At 40.9% G+C, this 19,227-nt stretch overlaps 1 protein-coding gene across 2 annotated transcripts in view; it reads right to left on the reverse strand.

Moving 5' to 3' along the window:
- The window catches only part of jarid2b (jumonji, AT rich interactive domain 2b), a 414,508-nt gene that overhangs the window by 242,661 nt on the left and 152,620 nt on the right, over positions 1-19,227 (reverse strand). For both annotated transcript variants that reach the window (XM_041183795.1, XM_041183794.1), the window contains exon 2: positions 9,866-10,016. In XM_041183795.1, coding sequence (XP_041039729.1) covers positions 9,866-10,016 — 151 coding nt within the window. The remainder of the gene's footprint in view (positions 1-9,865; positions 10,017-19,227) is intronic.

Consider the following 19,227-nt stretch of genomic DNA (forward strand, 5'->3'; position numbering starts at 1 on the left):
CATTTATTTAGAGTTGTAAATCACAAGCATGCACCTCCTAACCCAAAGACCATTGTTTCCATCTGTTTCTATTTACAGATGCACAAGTGAATCACTAGTTACCTGTGTACAATTAAACACAATCAATAATTAATAGCAGGTCTCCATTTGAGAGTTGTGCCCCTGGACCCCAACTAACTGATCTGTGACACACATTATGTTCCAGAAATTCTATTAGTGTCAGTGTCGCACCACATCAAAACAACTGAACTGTCATTTTGTACAAGCAGATAATTGTGTTCAGAAACCATCTGTTTGAAGATTTTTGAAATGGATGAGCCATTTTGCAACAGTTTTTCCTTTCTGTATTGGATGTGTGACTTGTACAGATCTCAGCCATTATCAGCAAAGCATCTGAATGCCACTTAGTGACCATTTCATTCATTTATTTTCATGTGCTTTAAATGAATTCTCAAGATTATACCTATTTTATAAAGCGTCAACCTCACAATTCAAGACAACAAACCACTTCAACTCCTACTCATGACTACACAGATTTATGAAATGAAAGAAACTGTTCTTTATATAAACTTCAATTTGAGCTTATAAAGCTAAGTTTACTTTTGAGTAAAATTGCAATTTCAGATAAGTTTATCATTTGTCAGTGCAGAAGTGTCCAGGCAAGTTACATAATCTCCTTATGTGGCTCAGTTTCAAATTTTGTTTGATAATGTTCCTGTGAAGCACCTTGGGACAGTTTATGGCCTTACAGGTGCTATATAAATACAAGTTGTTGTTGTTTTGATATACATTCCTCTTTGGTCATCAAGGCATAAGCCAGTTTCTGATACCAAATATATTCTTCATCACACTTGATACCAGCTATGCTGTCATAACAGCATAAATGCTTTTTTTTAAATGAAGTTGTAAATGTAGCTTGTGACAAATACAAAATTTTTATCTTATTGAGCTTATATTGGCAGATCTCATGTAGCACTGCTCAGATGTTCTTTGGGATCTGGTGCAAGGTTTTGATATTACTCATTTGACTTTTCCCTTTAAGGTCACAGCTAAATAACCTAACTGTAAATTCCTGAGTAAATTATGGGCCAGTAAGTTGTTCGAAAATTCAAGGCTCCATGTGGGAAGAACTTGGAGAAATTTCTCTGCTAGAAAAGTTGTGTTTTATCTGTAATTAGTGAGACATTTGGGGATGCCAAGCTATTAAGGTTCCTCTGCTGGTGTGCAGTCTTCTTTACAAGACCATTGGTCAGAGAACCAACTATGGAGATCTGTGTGCTCAGTTGACAGTGATTTCAATATTACAGTAATTGTGAGATGATAACAAGCTGATTCAAATTGGCACCCAATTCCTCATTCCATACTCACGTGCAGCAAAGGTTTGTGCAGGGAAGAACGTTGTGAAAGCTTCTCTTATACATGAAAAAACATGTAAAAAAATACACTTGTACGTCTCTCATGATGCTGCTCGAAGGTCAGAAGAAACATGTCTGATTGGACAATTGGGAAATAGTTCAAGGACAGGGTTGCTCAAAGAGGGTGTCTAATTGTGGAGGGCAAAGAAGATATTACAAAATATCAAACTAATTTTTACAATGCTATGACCAGGTAAGAAGGGGTGAACTTCAGTTGGTCACAAGAAAAATTACTTTTTACGAGATGTGCCTTTTCCAAATCAGAATGTATTTAACTATTTAGGCTGTGAGCAAATGAAGCCAATCAGACAAGGTTGCCCTGAGTCAAAGAGCGAGCAAATTTATTTAACACTAATTCCAAGAAAAATAATAAAAACTCGACATCAAGCATTCGACCCTCATGCAGTCCTAAGGGCGCTCACACAAACAAATACACAGGTATCAGGAATAAGGGGAGTTAGAGTCCAATAAAAAAGATAAAAGAATATACAGTTAAGTGTCCTTTGATCGTCCCCAAGACATAGATTGTAAACATTGTGGCTGATTTAAGTTTGTTGGTTCCTTGATGCGGGCAGAAGTAGAAGTAGTTGCAGCTTTTACAAGATTTTGGTTTGCTGGTAGGTTTCTGGTAGAGTTGGCTGCTCCAACCACATGATAGGCTTGTCCCAAAGAAAGAAAGGGAGAGACAGATGCCCTCAGCTTGTTTCCTCTGCTAAAGACTTTCATGACACTGCCTGTGTCACTTGCAATCTCTCTCTGGTGGCTGACACCCTTGCCTAGAAATACTTCATCCATTGTGTATTTCCAAGGGGCTTTGGGTGGGTCCATCTGTGGCAGCTATTGTTTCAATATCCAGTACTTTGCGTTTCTAATGTCTCTTCCTCAGACAGTTACAAGTTTCGATGGGTGTCTGGATTATAGAAAATATCTCTCATGTCACACTCCCAAGGATGATTTTTTTTTGTGTCTCACCTTCAGCTTGGAATGCGGCCTTGGATTTTTAAGCAATTTGCTTTCAGCTCAAATTGCAAAAGTTTCATTCAGTTGGAAAATTATACTTTCAAAAATAAAGGGGCATGGCCTTGTAACACCTCCCCATCACAAAGAAATGAAATGAGATTCATTTTCATTTCATTACAAGGTACATAAGCACAAAACCAAAGAAGCACATTCACTTCCATTAACTCTCATAAGCTGGGTCTGGATTATCCCATCAGTTCTAACTGGGTCTCTAAGTTCTAGACAGGGCATCCGTTATCACATTCGATTTCCATGCAACGTGGGTGATTTTTAGGCAATATGGTTGGGGGAACAAACTCCAACCGAATAATCTTGCATTCCAGTTTTAAATTTCTCCACAAAGGTCAACTGGTTGTGGTAGGTATAGACTGTGGTCTCATTTTATCTATTTTGGACATATACCTCAGTGTTTGATAAATTAATAAACCTAGGGTTTCTTTTTCTACTGCGAATATCATTTTTGATGTTTGTTCAGTTTTTTGGAGAAGTACCCAATTGGTGTCTCTATTCCTGATTTGTCCTCCTCGAGCAGGACAGCCCCTACCACGAGATCACACAAGCATCAATAGCTACTTTAAATGCTTGTTTAAAGGCTGGAACTGCTAGCATTGGTTTGTATATTAAAATGGCTTTCAGCTTCTCAAAGCCTGGCATTTCTTGGTCCATACTACTTTTGCTTTTTTCTGTAGTAGGTCTATTAGTGGGGCAGCTACAGTGCTGAAGTTTGGGACAAACGCAGTAGAACCCACACATGCCTAAAAATTTCATTAATTTCACATCTTGTTGTTGGAATGGTAATCTCTGCTACTGCTCTTGTACCTTCGCAGCTCTAGGCCGTACTTGTCCTTGACTTACTACATGTCCTAGGTAGGTCACCTGAGCCTTAGTGAACTTGCTGCTTGTGAGACTGACTACTAGGCCAGCTGAGTGTAATTTCTGGAAATAGGTTTCCAGTTGCTGAAAGGTGAGTTTCCCAGGTGTCACTGTCATCCAGGTACATTACATAATTGGAGAAGCCTGCCACTACCTGGTTCATCATCACCTTTGAAAGGTGACTGGGGAATTTGAGTCCAAATGGCATGACTCAACACTGGTATAACCCATCTGGAGTCATGAAGGTGGAGATTTCCTCTGCATAGACAGTCAAGGGAACCTGCCAGTATCCCTTGAGTAAATCTATCTTTGCAATGTGGGCTGGGTTACCTGCCCTATGGAGGTCTTCCAGACGGAGTATCGGGTAGGACTCAGCTCTGGTCACTGCATTAACCTTTCAGTATTCAATGCAGAGCCTTGTGGCTTGGGCACAACTGGGGAGCTCCAAATTAGCGTTGCTAGGCTCTATTAGTTGGTGCTCCAGCAAGTAGTTAAATCTCCTCCCGAACCTGGGCCAGCTTTTCTGGACCTAGACAGTAGGGATGTTGCCTTATGGGGGGAGCCTCTTCCACATCCATTTTATGTACAGCTAAAGTTGTGCAGCCTGGCTTGTCTCTAAAGATGTTTTTAAATGCATCAAGTCAGGTCTCCTTACTGTTCTGCATTTGAGTGGGTGAATATAATGACCAATTTCACTAGAATGTGTTTGTGCTAGCCAGACAGTAGGAGGTTCAATGTGGGCCTCACCCATGTCTCCCTCTAATTCATCCTCACTGTTCTTCTCATCCTCTATGTCTGTTATTATTGGACAGGCTGTTACCTGCTTGTCCCCTTCTTGGCTGAGATATTTTATCACGTTGACCTAACACAGCCTTTGCTTTTTCCTGGCGTCTAGGGTATTAGTTATGTAGTTTACCTCCCCAAGCTTCTTTGCTACTCTGTATGGGCTACTGAACTGGGCTTTTAGGGGTTCACCCAATATTGATGGGAGTACTAACACTTTGCCTCCTGGCTGAAAGGTTTGGCCCTGGTATGTTTGCCTGCCTGTTTTTTCATAGCTGTTTGGGAGATTTTTTTTTTATATAAAGTGTTCTCAATCCACATACAGGGTCTCTCTCGTGAGTCACTCACAGACTATGGCTATTTAGTCTAACATAGAGACTTCTTCCTTCTGTTCTTAAAAATCTCTTCTTGATTAGCTTCAGAAGACTCTCACCTGGGGGTGTCTGTAAACCAATTCAAACTGAGTAAAACTGGTGGACTCATTGGGTGACTCTCTGGTAGCAAACGGAAGGAAACCTTTATCCCAGCCATGGGGGTATTTGTGGAGGTAAGCCCTTATCATGGTCTTTAGGGTCTGGTGGTACCGATCTAGTGCCCCATGATTGCCGGTGATGCACTGGACTTCAGCTAGGTCATGCCCAGGCTACCCACGACTTCCTGGAATATTCAGGACATGAAATCTAAGCCCTGATCTGACTGGATCTCAGTGGGCAATCCTTACCAGGTAAAAAATCGTGTTAATTCCCCCAACATTATTGTGACTGTCAGGGGAGCGGCCTCTGGGCAGTGGGTAACCACATCCATGATGGTAAGGATATACTGGTAGCCCCGACACAGGGGAGTCACACAGTCCACTAGCACCTTGTTGAATGGCTCACCAAAAGCCGGAACGGGAATCATAGTTTAATTACAGGCTGGGGTTTTCCCACAACCTGGCAAATGTGGCAGGTTCTGCAAAACCTTACTACGTCCTTGTGGAGGTGTGGCTAGTAAAAATGCTGGCTGGTGTGGGCTTGGGATTTTCATATACCAACCTGCACAGCCATCAGGATTTGATGCCCAAGCATTACTATTTTCCCCCACAGTGCCTTAGCAGCACCACTACCTGATGGATCGCTGCCCAATCCTCGTCTGCACTCTGAGGGGGGTCTCCACGATTTTATCAACATCTCATTTTTAAATGCAGTAGCATTCTGGGATTGCCTCTGCCTCAGCTTCAGTTTGGGCAGTCCAAGCTAACTTTTTTAACAAGGGGTTGGCTTGCTGAGCCACAACGAAGGAAGACCTACTTAATATCTCCTTAGAGTCCTCTAGACACTCAAAAAAGGTCCCAGATAACCAGACAGTAGTGTCACCTGTCTGCAGTGCCACTTCAGCCTCCTCTGACAGAGTATGTCTAGCCATAGACCGGGTTACCACACATCAGGGAAAATGCCAGACACTTTCTCCTGAGCTATTGTGTCTCCTAGACCTCAGTCAGCTTATGAGACTACTGGGAATGCTATCACTTTTCATTCGGCCAGATCATTGCCAAGGGGCTGGTTGACTCCATCCTCAGACAAACTGGGGACAACTCCCACGGTTCACCGATCCTGACACAAGGTTGCACTCCAGGTGCACCCGGTAGAAGGAAATGGGAATGTCCCCTCTTTCAATCCCCTTCACCAACACCTTGGCACTTACTGCACTCTCTGATGGAAAAGTCATGCCTTTTCCCAGCAGTAGAGCTTGGCTGGCCCGTGTCCCTCAGTATCACTAGAGATTTACTCACCTCATTCTGGGGAAATGAGGCTACTCTTCCTTCTGATAAAACACCCTTTAAATTTCGTTTTTTTTTTAAAACTCACCCACATTCACACTAGTGAGCCTGCAGCAATTTGCTACTGCAGTCAGAAACATAGCCTGGTCTGCTATGCTCCATCTAACATGTTTTCTGCCTGAGGTTTGTGCGCCCCAACAAATCCCATAGGTTTTCCCATAACTTCCAGCACGGAGTTGTCCTGCCTTGGGGCAGTTAACATACACAGGCTTTTGACCTTACTTGTCTCCTCAGCACCTTCCTTTCTAGCTTGAGGGCGGCCACTTGTGTTTCCAGCTGTCACTTCTCTCCCATGGGTGCTCAATTTCCTATCATTCTCCCACCTTCTATCCCTCATGCATGGTTGAGGGTGACTAGGGAAGGGCTTCCTTTGGGATGAGAGTTTGTGTACAAGCTCGATCATCAATCAGGGTTGCTGCCTGCATGCTGTCTGTTTCTCTCTATTCCTCTGCGAGATCTTATCGGGAAGGCTATGAAGGTTTTGAATTCTAGGAGAATTATTTCACAAAGGTTTTCATATGTGGCATCAATTTTAATTGTCTGTACCCACCACTCAAAAGTGAGCTGCTCAAGCCATTCAAGTTCCAGGTACGTCTGGTCAGGCCATTACGGAATTTCTGACGTTATGCCTCCGGCGCTAACTGGCATGCACTTAAAATAGCCCTTTTTGCTGCCTCATAGCTTATTGCACTTTCCTCAGGCAAGAGGGAGTAAACCTTGAGTTTTTCCTGTCAGCTTGCTCTGCAACAGCAGGGATCGGTGTTGGGCTGGTCCCTTTAACTACCATGCTAACCTTTCAAAAGAGATAAAGAAGGCTTGTACCTCCTCTTCATCAAACTTAAGGATTAAAGTGAGAAAACTGGAATACTTCAGCCCTCAAGTCTGAGCTAGGGGTGGTTCCCTCACCAGTGGTGTCTTCAATGGGCGGAGTGGTATCCTCCCTCCTCAGCTTGAGCCATTTTAATTTAAACTCCCTTTCCTTTACTCTTTTTTGGAAATCTCTCTCTCTCTCCCTTCTATTCCGGCCCCCCTCTCTCCTTTTCCCTTTCCTGAAATTCCAGTCCCAATTTCCACTGCTCCAATCTTAATTTCTATGCCGCTAATTTACCTGCTTCACTGTCCTCAATTTCCAACTCTAGACGTTTCACCACCCGTTTTAAAATTTGTTTATCTGGCTTACAGGTCAAACTCCACCTCCAATGCTTAGCTGCACATTTTAATTCTTTCAAGGACAGTGCCCTTAACTTCTTGCCAGTTATCTCATGTTCTAAGAAAGCATTATCAAATTTGAACATTTTAGCACTATAGTATTACAGGCCAAAGAAAATCTTGGAGGGCCAGGAAGGGGAGGGGGAGTGGTGCAGGAGGAGGGGGATGTTCAGGAAAGGGAGGGGGGAGCCGTGCAGGAGGAGGGGGATGTGGAGAGGGTTTTGGGGGGGGGGGGGGGAGCAGTGGCGGGAGGAGGTGGGAAGGAGACAGAGAGGGAGAGACAAAACAAACCACTAGGCAGCAGCTGTGAAACATGCAGCTACAGCCGTTAAGGTAAATTGAGAAATTAGAGGCAAGTCTTAAATGTGCAAGAGCGGTTTTCCATGTATGCTAGCATTAAGTTTAATAAATTAAAACCTCAAAGAATGCTGCAAGTTAAGAGAGCAGGTTCAAGGAACCAAGAAGAAGACCCCAGAAGTCCTGGGATCGATGGGAAAGAGTGTATTGTCCCATGCCTCGACTAGTGAAATGTTACGTATTCATCGTTGTTGTCCAATAAGCCTGGTTAGTTTGAATTCTAAATTGGTGAGTGTCTTTTTTTTTTACCAATAAGGTTATTCCCAGACAAGAATTTTCTTACTCTGATGTTTAGCAGAGAATCCATATCCCAATAAATTTGTAGAGAACATCAATTAAACCATTGAGTGCAGTGTGCAGTTTTAGTCAGCCTGTTACAGAAAGAATATTGAAGTCCAAGAGTTGCCATATTTTGTGATTTTTTTTAAAAATCACTTTGCCTCAGAAAATAATGGAGGAAGAGAGCTAATGCTAAATAAATTCATAGTGTAATCAAATTTATAAAATCCTAGGATGAATGGTCTTCAAAATACTAATAAGACTAAGTGTAGATGTTGCTTACCCCATAACAAATGATAAGCAATTTGTCAGACAATTTCAGCAAGCACAAAAAAAGCACCTTGCATAAATTGTAATGGTATTAGAATACTTTTGATCTTTTGTTGTACAAAAGAGTTAACAATGCAGACTGGCAAAAGGAAGTTGCTTACATCAGGATGATGGGTAACAATCAGGGTTTTTAAAACAGAAAATTGTAAGCATTTCCATTGAGACGAAAGAGGTCATAAATGTTGCAGGAACAGTTAACAGTATTAATTCACATCAGATCTTACTTCAACAATAATGTTTTCTCAGCTCATCTTTCAGAGAAATTGAAGCATAACACATACGAAAGACATAAATATATGATTCAGATCACAAGGGCTACTGTTTCTTCACTGATTCATCCTACATAGGGCAGCAAATGCCAAATCCTGCAAAATGCAAGACATTCAGACCCCCTTAAGGGAGCAGCTAGGGCCATTGAATAGATGTCTTTTTTTTAAAATTATGAACAGCTTTAATAGTGAATAGGAAAAGACTTTCTTCTGGTTAGAGAATTCTCGACAAGGCATCATCAATTTAAAATAATCACAGAATGATGGGGAAAATTGGAAGAAAATACTTGATGCAGAAGGCTGCTGGAGCTTGGAATGCTTTGCACAGTTGATGCAGCAACTATTGCATTTTCCAAAAAAGGAAAAACTGAATAAATACTTAAGCAGTGCAAGTTACAGCAGTACAGGGAAAGATTAATTTCAATTGCTCCAGCGAAGACTTGGCACAGACACAATGGGCCAAATAGGCTGTCTCCTATGCTGTAAACATCTTTGGTTCTAAGATTCCTCACAATCCTGAAATACTTGTGCTCTACCCTAAAGTAGCCTAAATCTCAGATTAGCACTTATGATATTTTGCTATTTGTTAAACCAGATTCCTCCAGATTGACCGAATGATCAGCAAAGTTGTGGCCTGTACAACAAGACTTGTTTCTGTACTATACACACATATCAATTCTTAAAGATAGGCACAAGTTGATCAAGTTGATATATCAAACCTTGATATATATAAGTTTAAGAAACGCCGCCAATTAAGCTCATTTATATATAAATTTAGATCTAATCTGTTATCCTTGACATCCAAACATAAAAATTTACAGTATAAAAGCAGTCCCAAGCTGCCAAAATACAACTATTAGGAAAATAAAAGTCTGATGTTAAGACTGATGTTACCGGAACATTACTATTTCTCAGGGTATGGGGAGTGAGGGGTAGGTGCAGGTGGAAGGGAGAAAGATGCAGAGACCAATGTCACACACTCGCTTTGTATTTGCCTTTTGCACAATTTCCTTGTCAAGTCAGTATCAGTCTGCTATTACTACGGTTGACGCTCCCTCTCATTATTTATACTGGAGCTCCTAACCTGTGTACATATTGAACGTTTGAGGTGGGTGGGGATGGTTCTTTGTGCAGCACGATAGCTAGCTCAGCACTGATGAATGTAGTCAGTCTATTTCTAATTCAATTACAATCAATTTCAACTGGAGCATTTTGAGAACCATAGAACCTTGCAGAAACAATTCATTCCAATTCAAAGCTTAATTGGTGAAAGTTTTCTGGTATTTAAATAAAATGTCAGCTTGCAGGTAAAGAAAAGAAATTATGCTAAAAGAAAAAAATCAAATCTGTGGCCAATTTTCCAGACTGTGTAGATCTTATGTTATCCTGGATGTAGATCCATTTGCCAACTTGGCAGGAACTCAAGGAATTTTACTGGAATTTTACCAAACAGACAGTACCAAGCGTAATTTAACCTGCAGTGATGTTGATCAGTGTTTTTATTCACTTACCATTCAAATTTTTCCCATGCGCTTTATCATCACTGTTCCCATTGATATCACCGTACTGCCGCTTCTGCGAGTTCTTAAATTCCTTCAACGACAAGTAAAGGACCTTTCGGACGACTCTCTCTTCTGACCACGGAATTCCATCATCGTAGTCCTACAGGCACAAGAACAATGCAGTCAGTATATACAAATGTGCTGATATTATGAACATGCTCTGCATTGCTGGGTTTAACTATTTTAGTCATCAAATTCAGTTTGAAAGATAAAAAGTACAAAATATATTCCAAGATGCTATCAAAAAGCTAGTTACTCTAGCTGTGCAATTTTGTTTAGGTAGGTAGGTCAACTACCATCCACTTTTCTGAAGGAATAAAAATAGAAAAAGGTGTGGTAGAGCTTCATAAGAATTTAAATTGGGGTGAAGGATCAGTTAAGAAAAATGAAGTTAGGGTTTGTTCCTCCTCCGCCACCAATTGTGGCCTTCAAAAATATGACGAGTTAAGAAACATAACAGATTGCTTTCATGGGTTGCCAAGATGGCTGGGTACAAATTTAAGATAATCTAAAAAGTTAAAGTGGAGATTGGGGGGCAAAAAAAATCTTGACAAAAGAAGTGTGGTGAGAATCTGGAATTCTTTGCCACAAATCACTGTTGACATACACACAATAAATACTTCTGAAAAGCTATTAGATGTTTGAAATAAATTAAAAGGTGCAGAGAATGAGGAGTGTGGGATTTGCCAAGGTGGCTTGTGTGGAACAAAAACTGATTTGAGGGGCCGAATGGCCTCTTTCTGCACAGGAACATTTAAGATTCTAGTTTAGGAGTAGTGTAAATGTAAATTTTTTAAAATCCCTGTTCTTTGCAACAACTTCATTTACCATTCTAAAGGGAGAAATATTCCCTTTTATATAATCCTGCACAAGTTTCAGATACACCATTTCCAGGCATGAACAATTTTTAAATAAAATTCTTTCACAAACTATGCAGCACATTGGCTCTGTTACTTCATTATTAAAATTAGTCATTTGCCTAAGGGCCAGCAGTGAAATGCAGCTGCAATGAGCTCACTGCCAGTGGAGTATGGAAAGCCAGGTTGTGGACCATTTTGATTAGACCTTTAATGCCTCCTGCACCAGAAATGCATCCAGTCTGTCCCTTCTTACCAGCTATTCAATCTATGCAATGACCAAGTAAATGTTACACCTTGGACAAATAACATTGGACAAACAAAAGCATTCTGCACTCCCTCATGAAGGGTAACAAACTGCGGATTATCAGTAATGCGCACATAATTGTTTGCCTGATATTATTAACACTAGATAAATAATTCAAGGATTGATTCATCCAATAGCAAGTTTTAATAATTTCAAATGTTAATTCAAAACAGCTATCAGTGTCAAGTGCACCTAAGATGTTGGCATGGATGACTGCAGTAAACCGACTCACCCAATAGCCACAACAAAAACAGAAGATGCTGGAAAAACTCAGCAGGTCTAACAGCATCTAACAGAACAATTCTAACAGAATTTCAGCTGAAGTGTCATACAGACTCGAAACGTTAACTCTGTTTTTCTCTCCACAGATGCTGTTAGACCTGCTGAGTTTTTCCAGCATCTTCTGTTTTTGTTTCAGAGTTCCAGCATCTGCAGTATTTTGCTTTCACCCAATAGCCAGTTGGGTAAATAGTTTGCCTGGTGTGGTACTAAACCAAACAGACCAGAAGGTCCTGATTACTGGTCTGTGCCGAGTGACCTGATCTATTGGTCTCGTCAGGGTAATGAAATTGATTTTCATAACCCAGAACCAGAGAGGGAGGAAATAAAACATACAGGGCTCCCACTCCTGACCTTCACAATGAATTGTAACAGTAGAGAGGACAACATAAGAACATAAGAAATAGGAGTAGGCCATTCAGTCCCTCAAGTCTGCCACACTATTCAATAAGATTGTGGCTGATTGGCTCCAGGCCTCAACTCCTCTTTCATGCCAGCTCCTCATAGCCCTCAACTTCAACATTTCAAAAATCTATCTACCTCCTCTTTAAATACTTTCAGTGATCAAGCCTCCACAACACTCTGGGGTAGAGAATTCCAGACATTCACTACCCTCAGAGAAGAAATTCCTTCGCATCTCAGTTTTTAATGAGTACACCCTTATTCTGTAACTATGTCCACTAGTTCAAGATTCCCCCACTAGTGGAGATGCCTTCTGAACATACCCTGCCAAGACCCCTCAGGATCACGTACGTTTCAATAAGATCACCCTTCTAAACTCTAATGAATAAAGGCCTAACCTGTTTAGCCATTCTTGTTAAATCAACCCTTTCATCCAAAGAATCATCCTAGTGAATCTCTTTTGAACTGCTTCCATTGCCAGCATATGCTTTCTTAAATACAGGGACCAAAACAACACACAGTGCTCCAGATGCAGCCTCACCAACATTCTGTACAGTTGTAACAAGACTTCCCTACTTTAAAGTCCAACCCCTAGCAATACAGGCCAAAATTCCATTTGCCTTAATTACTTACTGCACCTGCATGCTAATGTTTTGTGTTTCATGCACAATACCCAGATCCCTACGTGAACTCTTTTGAGTCTCTCTCCATTTAAATAATAGCCTGCCTTTTGATTCTTCCTACCAAAGTACATGACCTCTCACTTTCCTACATTAAACTCCATCTGCCAAGTTTTTGCCCACTCACTCAACCTATCTATATCCCCTTGCAGATTCCTCGTGTGCTCATCACAACATGCCCTTCCACCTATTTTTGTATCGTCAGCAAATTTGGATACATTACACTCTGCCCCTACCCCAAGTCATTAATATAGATAGTAAATAATTGAGGACCTAGGGTTGATCCTTGTGGCACTCCACTAGTTACGTCTTTGGGTGAAAAAGACCCATTAATCCCAAATCTGTATTCTGTGCATTAACCAATCCCCAGTTCATACTAATACATTACCCCCAATACTGTGAGTTCCTATCTTGTGCAATAACCTTTTATGTGGCACTTTATCAAATGCCTTCTGGAAATCCAAATACACTACATCTACTGGTTCCCCTTTATCAATTCTGTTTGTTATATCCTCAAAGAACTCTAGCAAATTTGTCAAATATGATTTCCCTTTCACAAAATCATATTGATTCTGATTGCATTAAGCTTTTCTAATGTCCCATTTCTTCCTTAATAATGGACTCTAGCATTTTCCCAACGACAGATGTTAAGCTGACTGGCCTATAGTTTCCTGCTTTTTGTCTCCCTCTCTTCTTGAACAGGGACATCACATTCGCGGTTTTCCAATCAGCTGGGGCCCTTCGGGAATCCAGTGAGTTCTGGAATATTTCGACCAATGCCTCCACTATCTCTGCAGCCACTTCCTTTAAAACCCTTGGGTGCAGGCCATCGGGTCCTGGCAACTTGTCTGCCTTTAGTCCCATTAGTTTGTCAAATACGTTGTTCCTCGTGATAGAGACTGTTACGAGATCTTTCCTCCCATTAGCTCCTTGCTTATCTGATATCTTTGGGATGTTTAAATAGCGTCCTCCACCATGAAGACCGATGCAAAATATTGATTTAAATTATCTGCAATTTCCCTGTTCCCCATTATCAATTCTCCAGTCGCATCCTCCAAGGGTCCCACCCACACTTTAGCCACTCTCTTTTTATATACCCATAGAAGTTTTGCTGTTTGTTTTTATATTTCTTGCCAACTTACTTTAATAATCAATTTTCTCTCTTTAAAAGCTTTTTAGTCATCAGCTGCTGGTTCCTAAAAAATTCCCAATCCTCTGGTCTACCAATAGGTTTCACCGCTTTGAAAAACTTAGTTTTTGATTAGAAACACTCCTTGACCACCTTTGTTCATCCTTCTCGAGACATTCTTTTTGACCGGGATAAATTTTTGCTGAGTGTTATGAAACATCTGATTAAATGTCTGTCATTGCTCATCCACTGACCCTCCCTTTAGTCTATTTTCCCAGCCCGCTTTAGACAACCTTCTTCATACCTCTGTAATTGCCCTTATTTAAGTTGAGGACACTGGTTTGAGACCAGAGTTGCTCGCTCTCAAATTGAATTCAAAATTCTACCATATTGTGACTGCTACCCCCTACAGGATCCTTAACTACATTATCTCCTATTAATCCCACCTCATAACACATTACTAGATCTAAAATAGCCTGTTCCTGGGTAGGTTCTGCAATATAATGCTCCAAGAAACAATCCCTGATACACACTATAAATTCGTCCTGCCAATCTGATTTGTTCGGTCAATATGCAGATTAAAACCACCTATGACAGTTGTAGCGCCGTACTTACATAGCTCTATTATTTCCCAATTTATACTTTGTCTTAGTGAGGGAACTCTTCGGGGGTCTATAGACGACTCCCAGAAGTGACTTCTTCTCCTTACTATTCCTTATTTACACCCAAACTGATTCCATATCATGATCTATTGCACCTATAATCACTACTCACCACAGCACTCATACCTTCCTTTATTAAAAAAGCTACCCCATCTCCTTTTCCTTTTTGCCTATTTTTGCTGAATATCAAATACCCTTGAATATTGAGTTCCCAGTCTCAGTCACCCTGCAACTATCAAGTCATATTCATTTATTTCTATTTGTGTCATCAACTCATCTATCTTGTTACAAATGATGCGTGCATTCAGATAAAAAGCCTTAAGCTTTGACTTCTTACTATTATTGCTCATTCTGGTTCTGATTTCTGCTGCACTCTTCCGCTTATATTTAGTACCTTTCCCTGTCACACTTTGATTATTGTTCTCCTCTTCACTATCCTGTACCTCTGCTCTAGTTTCTTTGATTTTTTAAGCTTCCCTTTAATTGAACCCTCCCCCCCCCGCCCCTAATTAATTTAAAGACTTATCTACAACCCTAGTTGTACGATTCGCCAGGACACTGGCCCCAGCATGGTTCAAATGAAGCTTGTCCAAACGGAACAGCTCTCTCCTTCCTCAGTACTGGTGCCAGTGCCCCATGAACTCATTTCTCCCACACCAATCTTTGAGCCATGCATTTACCTCTCTAATCTTATTTACTCTATGCCAATTTGCACGTGGCTCAGGTAGTAATCCGGAGATTACCACCTTTGTGGCTTTACTTTTTAATTTAGCCCCGAGCTGCTCACAGTCCCTCAGCAGAACCTCTTTCCTAGTCCTACCTATGTTGCTGGTACCTATGTGGACCACGACAACTGTATCCTTCCCCTCCCACTCCAATTCCTCTCCAGCTCAGAAGAAATGTCCTTAACCTTGGCACCTGATAGACAACACAGCCTTCAGGACTCTGCCTTTGCTTCAGAGAACAGTATCTACTACCCTGACTGTGCTTCCCCTATTACTACTACATTTCTGTTTTCTTCCCCCAACCTGAATGGCACTCTGTACCACGGTGCTGTGGTCAGTTCGCTCATCCTGCCTCTAGTCTGTTTGTCTGCAAGATTGAATTGGACTGTGATGCTGCCCAGTTGAATAGCCTAATGTTACACAGGGTTCAGGCACCTGAACAGCCCCTTCCAACCCAAAAAAGTAGTTTCAACCAAGCAAAAAGAAAAATTTAAAAACTCAAAAACCAAAAAGATAAGCTGTTGCTCAATTATTTCTCTTTCCTTCAACCCCTATGCTAACCAAATGCTAATGAACAGATGAACGTACACAGTGAAGGCGGCTAAGAAGATTTTAAGAAGAAAGGACATGCAAAAGCTGGACCTGGGGGCCAAGGGAAAAGACACTAAAAGGGGAGAGTATGACAATCTATTATTAGCCAGATAATCAAAAGCTAGGCTGGCAATTTACTTTATCTTGGGTGGGGCAGAAGGAAGTAAAGGTCAGCTGGTTTTGGAATAATGTATTTACTCCAACATTTAATTACAACAGAAGAATTTTTTTGATGCCTGGAGCACTACTTTAAAAAAAATGTACATGCTGATAAGAAGTGCGAAGTTACCCATACAACCAAGACTGTGTGTATGGAACATTAAAAAACAAAAGACACAATCAGCCCTGAACTCTAGCAAACACGTTTGCACTCCAGTGATAGCATGCTGTTTTTGCTGTGGTCACATGGGCTTTATAGTCATTAGTTATGGTTACTTACCCTTGAATTCCTCAAATGCTGTACAGTTGCCAAGTAGGAAGGCTACAGACTGTACACCCACTGTAACTGCATTAGTGAAGTCCAGTTTGCTTGAATCAGCATTTCTCTGGGTGCTACAATGTGACAATCTGAAAAGTTTCCTTCTCCCCTTTGCTCCCCCCCACCCCCCTAGCAGTTGCTGCCTAACGACCATTTCAAATCAGTCATTTCCTAGTTACAAGAGAGGCTGATATGTGTACGTTTTCCTCTGTGGTCTTTCAGAGCTAGCATTGAGGGTTTTTAGAAAAAATATAGGCTCGGCTCCATTCCAGCTGGTTCAAGGGCATGCTTATATAAGTGCGAACTCAGTGTTAGGTAATACACAATGACGAAGCAATTAAATTTTTCCCAAAAAAATGCAATCATAAAAGCTGGCACTATCTACTCCTAACAAGGATAAAGCCTTGCCTCACTCAACAGTTTTCAGAAATTTTCTATTTAAATTTACATCCAAGCTAGTTACTTCACAAGTTCAGCTGTGTTTGATGTGGGGACTCCCAACATCCTCTGTTCTGAAGGAACAAAAATAAACTGTGCATCTACCAATTATTTGAAGAATAGTAGCTGCTCTGTCATAGCTTGGAGATACCCATTTTGCTTGTTTAAATGTTGTAATCACAGATCAAATGAAACATTGAGCAATTTCCAACATACAAAGGAACATTTTCTGATTATAAATTAAACACACATTATTACAACAGGGATGCCTCATCTACCTTTGGAGACCTAGAAAAGCAATTGCCTTTGAAATCCCTTTTGAGGCCAGTATTTCTCCTATTGGACAATCCTAACCTTTTGCATTTGTACACAACTTTGCACTGTTGCAATTCTGAAGGTAGCACAGCAAGATTCTATTCTGCAAGTGAAATTCAAGCAGTGTTTCATCGTTATTGCCAACTCTATGAAAGCATGTAAGATGCACCCTCAGCACTGTACATTCAAAGAATTTCAACATCTGTAGATTTGAAGATGTTTTGTATGAGACATTAGGCCATGGTCCTGTGTGTGCTCAAGCATATGTAAAAAATCCATGGTATCATTCAAAGAGCAGCATGGAGGCTCTCAGTAGTAACTGGAGCATTTATCCTTCAAATTATATGAAGAGCTAATCTTGTCATTATCACATTGTTTATGGGAGCTTGCTGTGCAAATATCCGCTTTTCCTACATCGCAATAATGACTGAGCTTCTAATGTACTTAATTGGTTGTAAAGTGCTGAGGTCATGAAATAGGCTGTATATATGCAAGTCTTTCTTTTCACCCAAGAAAAATATTGCAAACAATTACCAGCTTGATCACATTAGCAACACATTGACTACATAGGTACTGCCTTTGGGTTTGAGAGGCTAAGCCCCAGAAACAGTAACTAAAGGAGCATCATTACAAACCCTCTGGTTGTTTTACAATTACAGCTTGAATCAGAGTATGGCACCTGCTGGGGGCCAAAAGGTAACATGACTGCAATTTTAGGAAGATTTGTCGTTTTAAATGCTTTCTTTAAAAAAAATGCAACAAAACTGTGCACTAACAAATCTCCAACAATTTCCTCTCATTGGAAGGTTGAAACACTTCATCCCAAAGGGAGGAAAGATTTGGATGTTAACATTCTTTACAGTCCATTATTGACAGCATGTATACAAATATCTCCCCGAAAGGTTTTCTCCAACCGACCAAAATCCAGACATTCAGCAAAAAAGAAATTGAACTTGCTCCAAAATTCCTGTTCTGCAATACACAGACCATCATAATGATCTGTGAACACAAACACGAGGGCATATTCCATGGATGAGGTCACTTCATCTCCAGTTGCTAGAGGCCAGAGTTTGGAAAAAGCCCAGTCTTACATAATATTAAAAGGTTCAGACTTCCTAAATCAATGGAGATTTGACGGAAGAAATCAGGATCCAAATTTTCTGCACACATAAATCCAGCGAAATGAATGTACTGTAAGAAAAGTCAGAATCATCTTACCACTGATATCTGCACTGAAAATTTTAAGCCATTCACTCGGACACCAACATCCAAATTGATCATGACTTTCAGGACTTTTGAGTATTGTAATCTGGCCTAAGGAAACACACTGTGAAAATCTAATGCAAAATATATTTGTCTGGCATGCATAACAACATACAAACTGATCAAACCTCCTGGGAAAGGACATTGGGGGTGGGGTGACAAACTTACTCGAGGTGGGGTGGGAAAGAAGAGACACAGAGGGCAGCAGGTACAACTACAACTTGTATTTATGCAACACTTTTAACATAGCACATATTCCAAAATACTTCACAGAAGAGCACTAAAACAGCAAGCAACAACAGAATAATTAAATCCGTGACATTGTCCAGCGGGTAGGTTTTTAAGAAAGCTTCTCAAGATGGCAAGGGACACAAAGCCCAGGGCTTTTGTGGAAGGCAGTTGGACAATATAGCCGAGGTGGCAAAAAGCGCATCAGGAGAGACTTCTCAGTGAAGCACCCAATTGAAGAATAGCACATTGGCGACTAAAACAAAAACAAAAACAGAATTACCTGGAAAAACCCAGCAGGTCTGGCAGCATCGGCGGAGAAGAAAAGAGTTGACGTTTCGAGTCCTCATGACCCTTCGACAGAACTGTCGAAGGGTCATGAGGACTCGAAACGTCAACTCTTTTCTTCTCCGCCGATGCTGCCAGACCTGAGTTTTTCCAGGTAATTCTGTTTTTGTTTTGATTTCCAGCATCCGCACTTTTTTTTGTTTTTACATTGGAGACTAGTTGAACAGCCCATAAGCAGAGATTTGTGCAGGCAATCTCCCTTGTGTGGGTATTAGGATACAGGAATCTCCATGATACACAGGCAAAAAATGTTCATCAGGCTGCTGAACCTAAATTTTTGCTGTAAACTGTAGATGGTTTGGCTTCTGCCTGATTGCATGGATTGCAATGCTAAGTTCAGCTGATTGCATCTCAAAACCTGGCTTGCAAACACCAGCACTGTCGTCTTATCAGAGGTTTCATTATTACCTATCCAAAGCTCCAGTCTAGGCCAAAGTCAAAAGGGGGGGAAAAAATCAAGATGTAGCTGAAATGTTGAATACCATTCAGCACCATCTGTCATGCTGATATAGCCTAGGCAAAACTTGAAGCTGCTGAGCTACAGTTCCCAGAATAGTCAGGAAATCCCTCCAGCGTATAAGCTCGTCGGCATTTTAGCCATGAGAAGCC

This window comes from Carcharodon carcharias, chromosome 3, assembly GCF_017639515.1.
Source record: "Carcharodon carcharias isolate sCarCar2 chromosome 3, sCarCar2.pri, whole genome shotgun sequence".
NCBI classification, from domain to species: Eukaryota; Metazoa; Chordata; class Chondrichthyes; order Lamniformes; family Lamnidae; genus Carcharodon; species Carcharodon carcharias.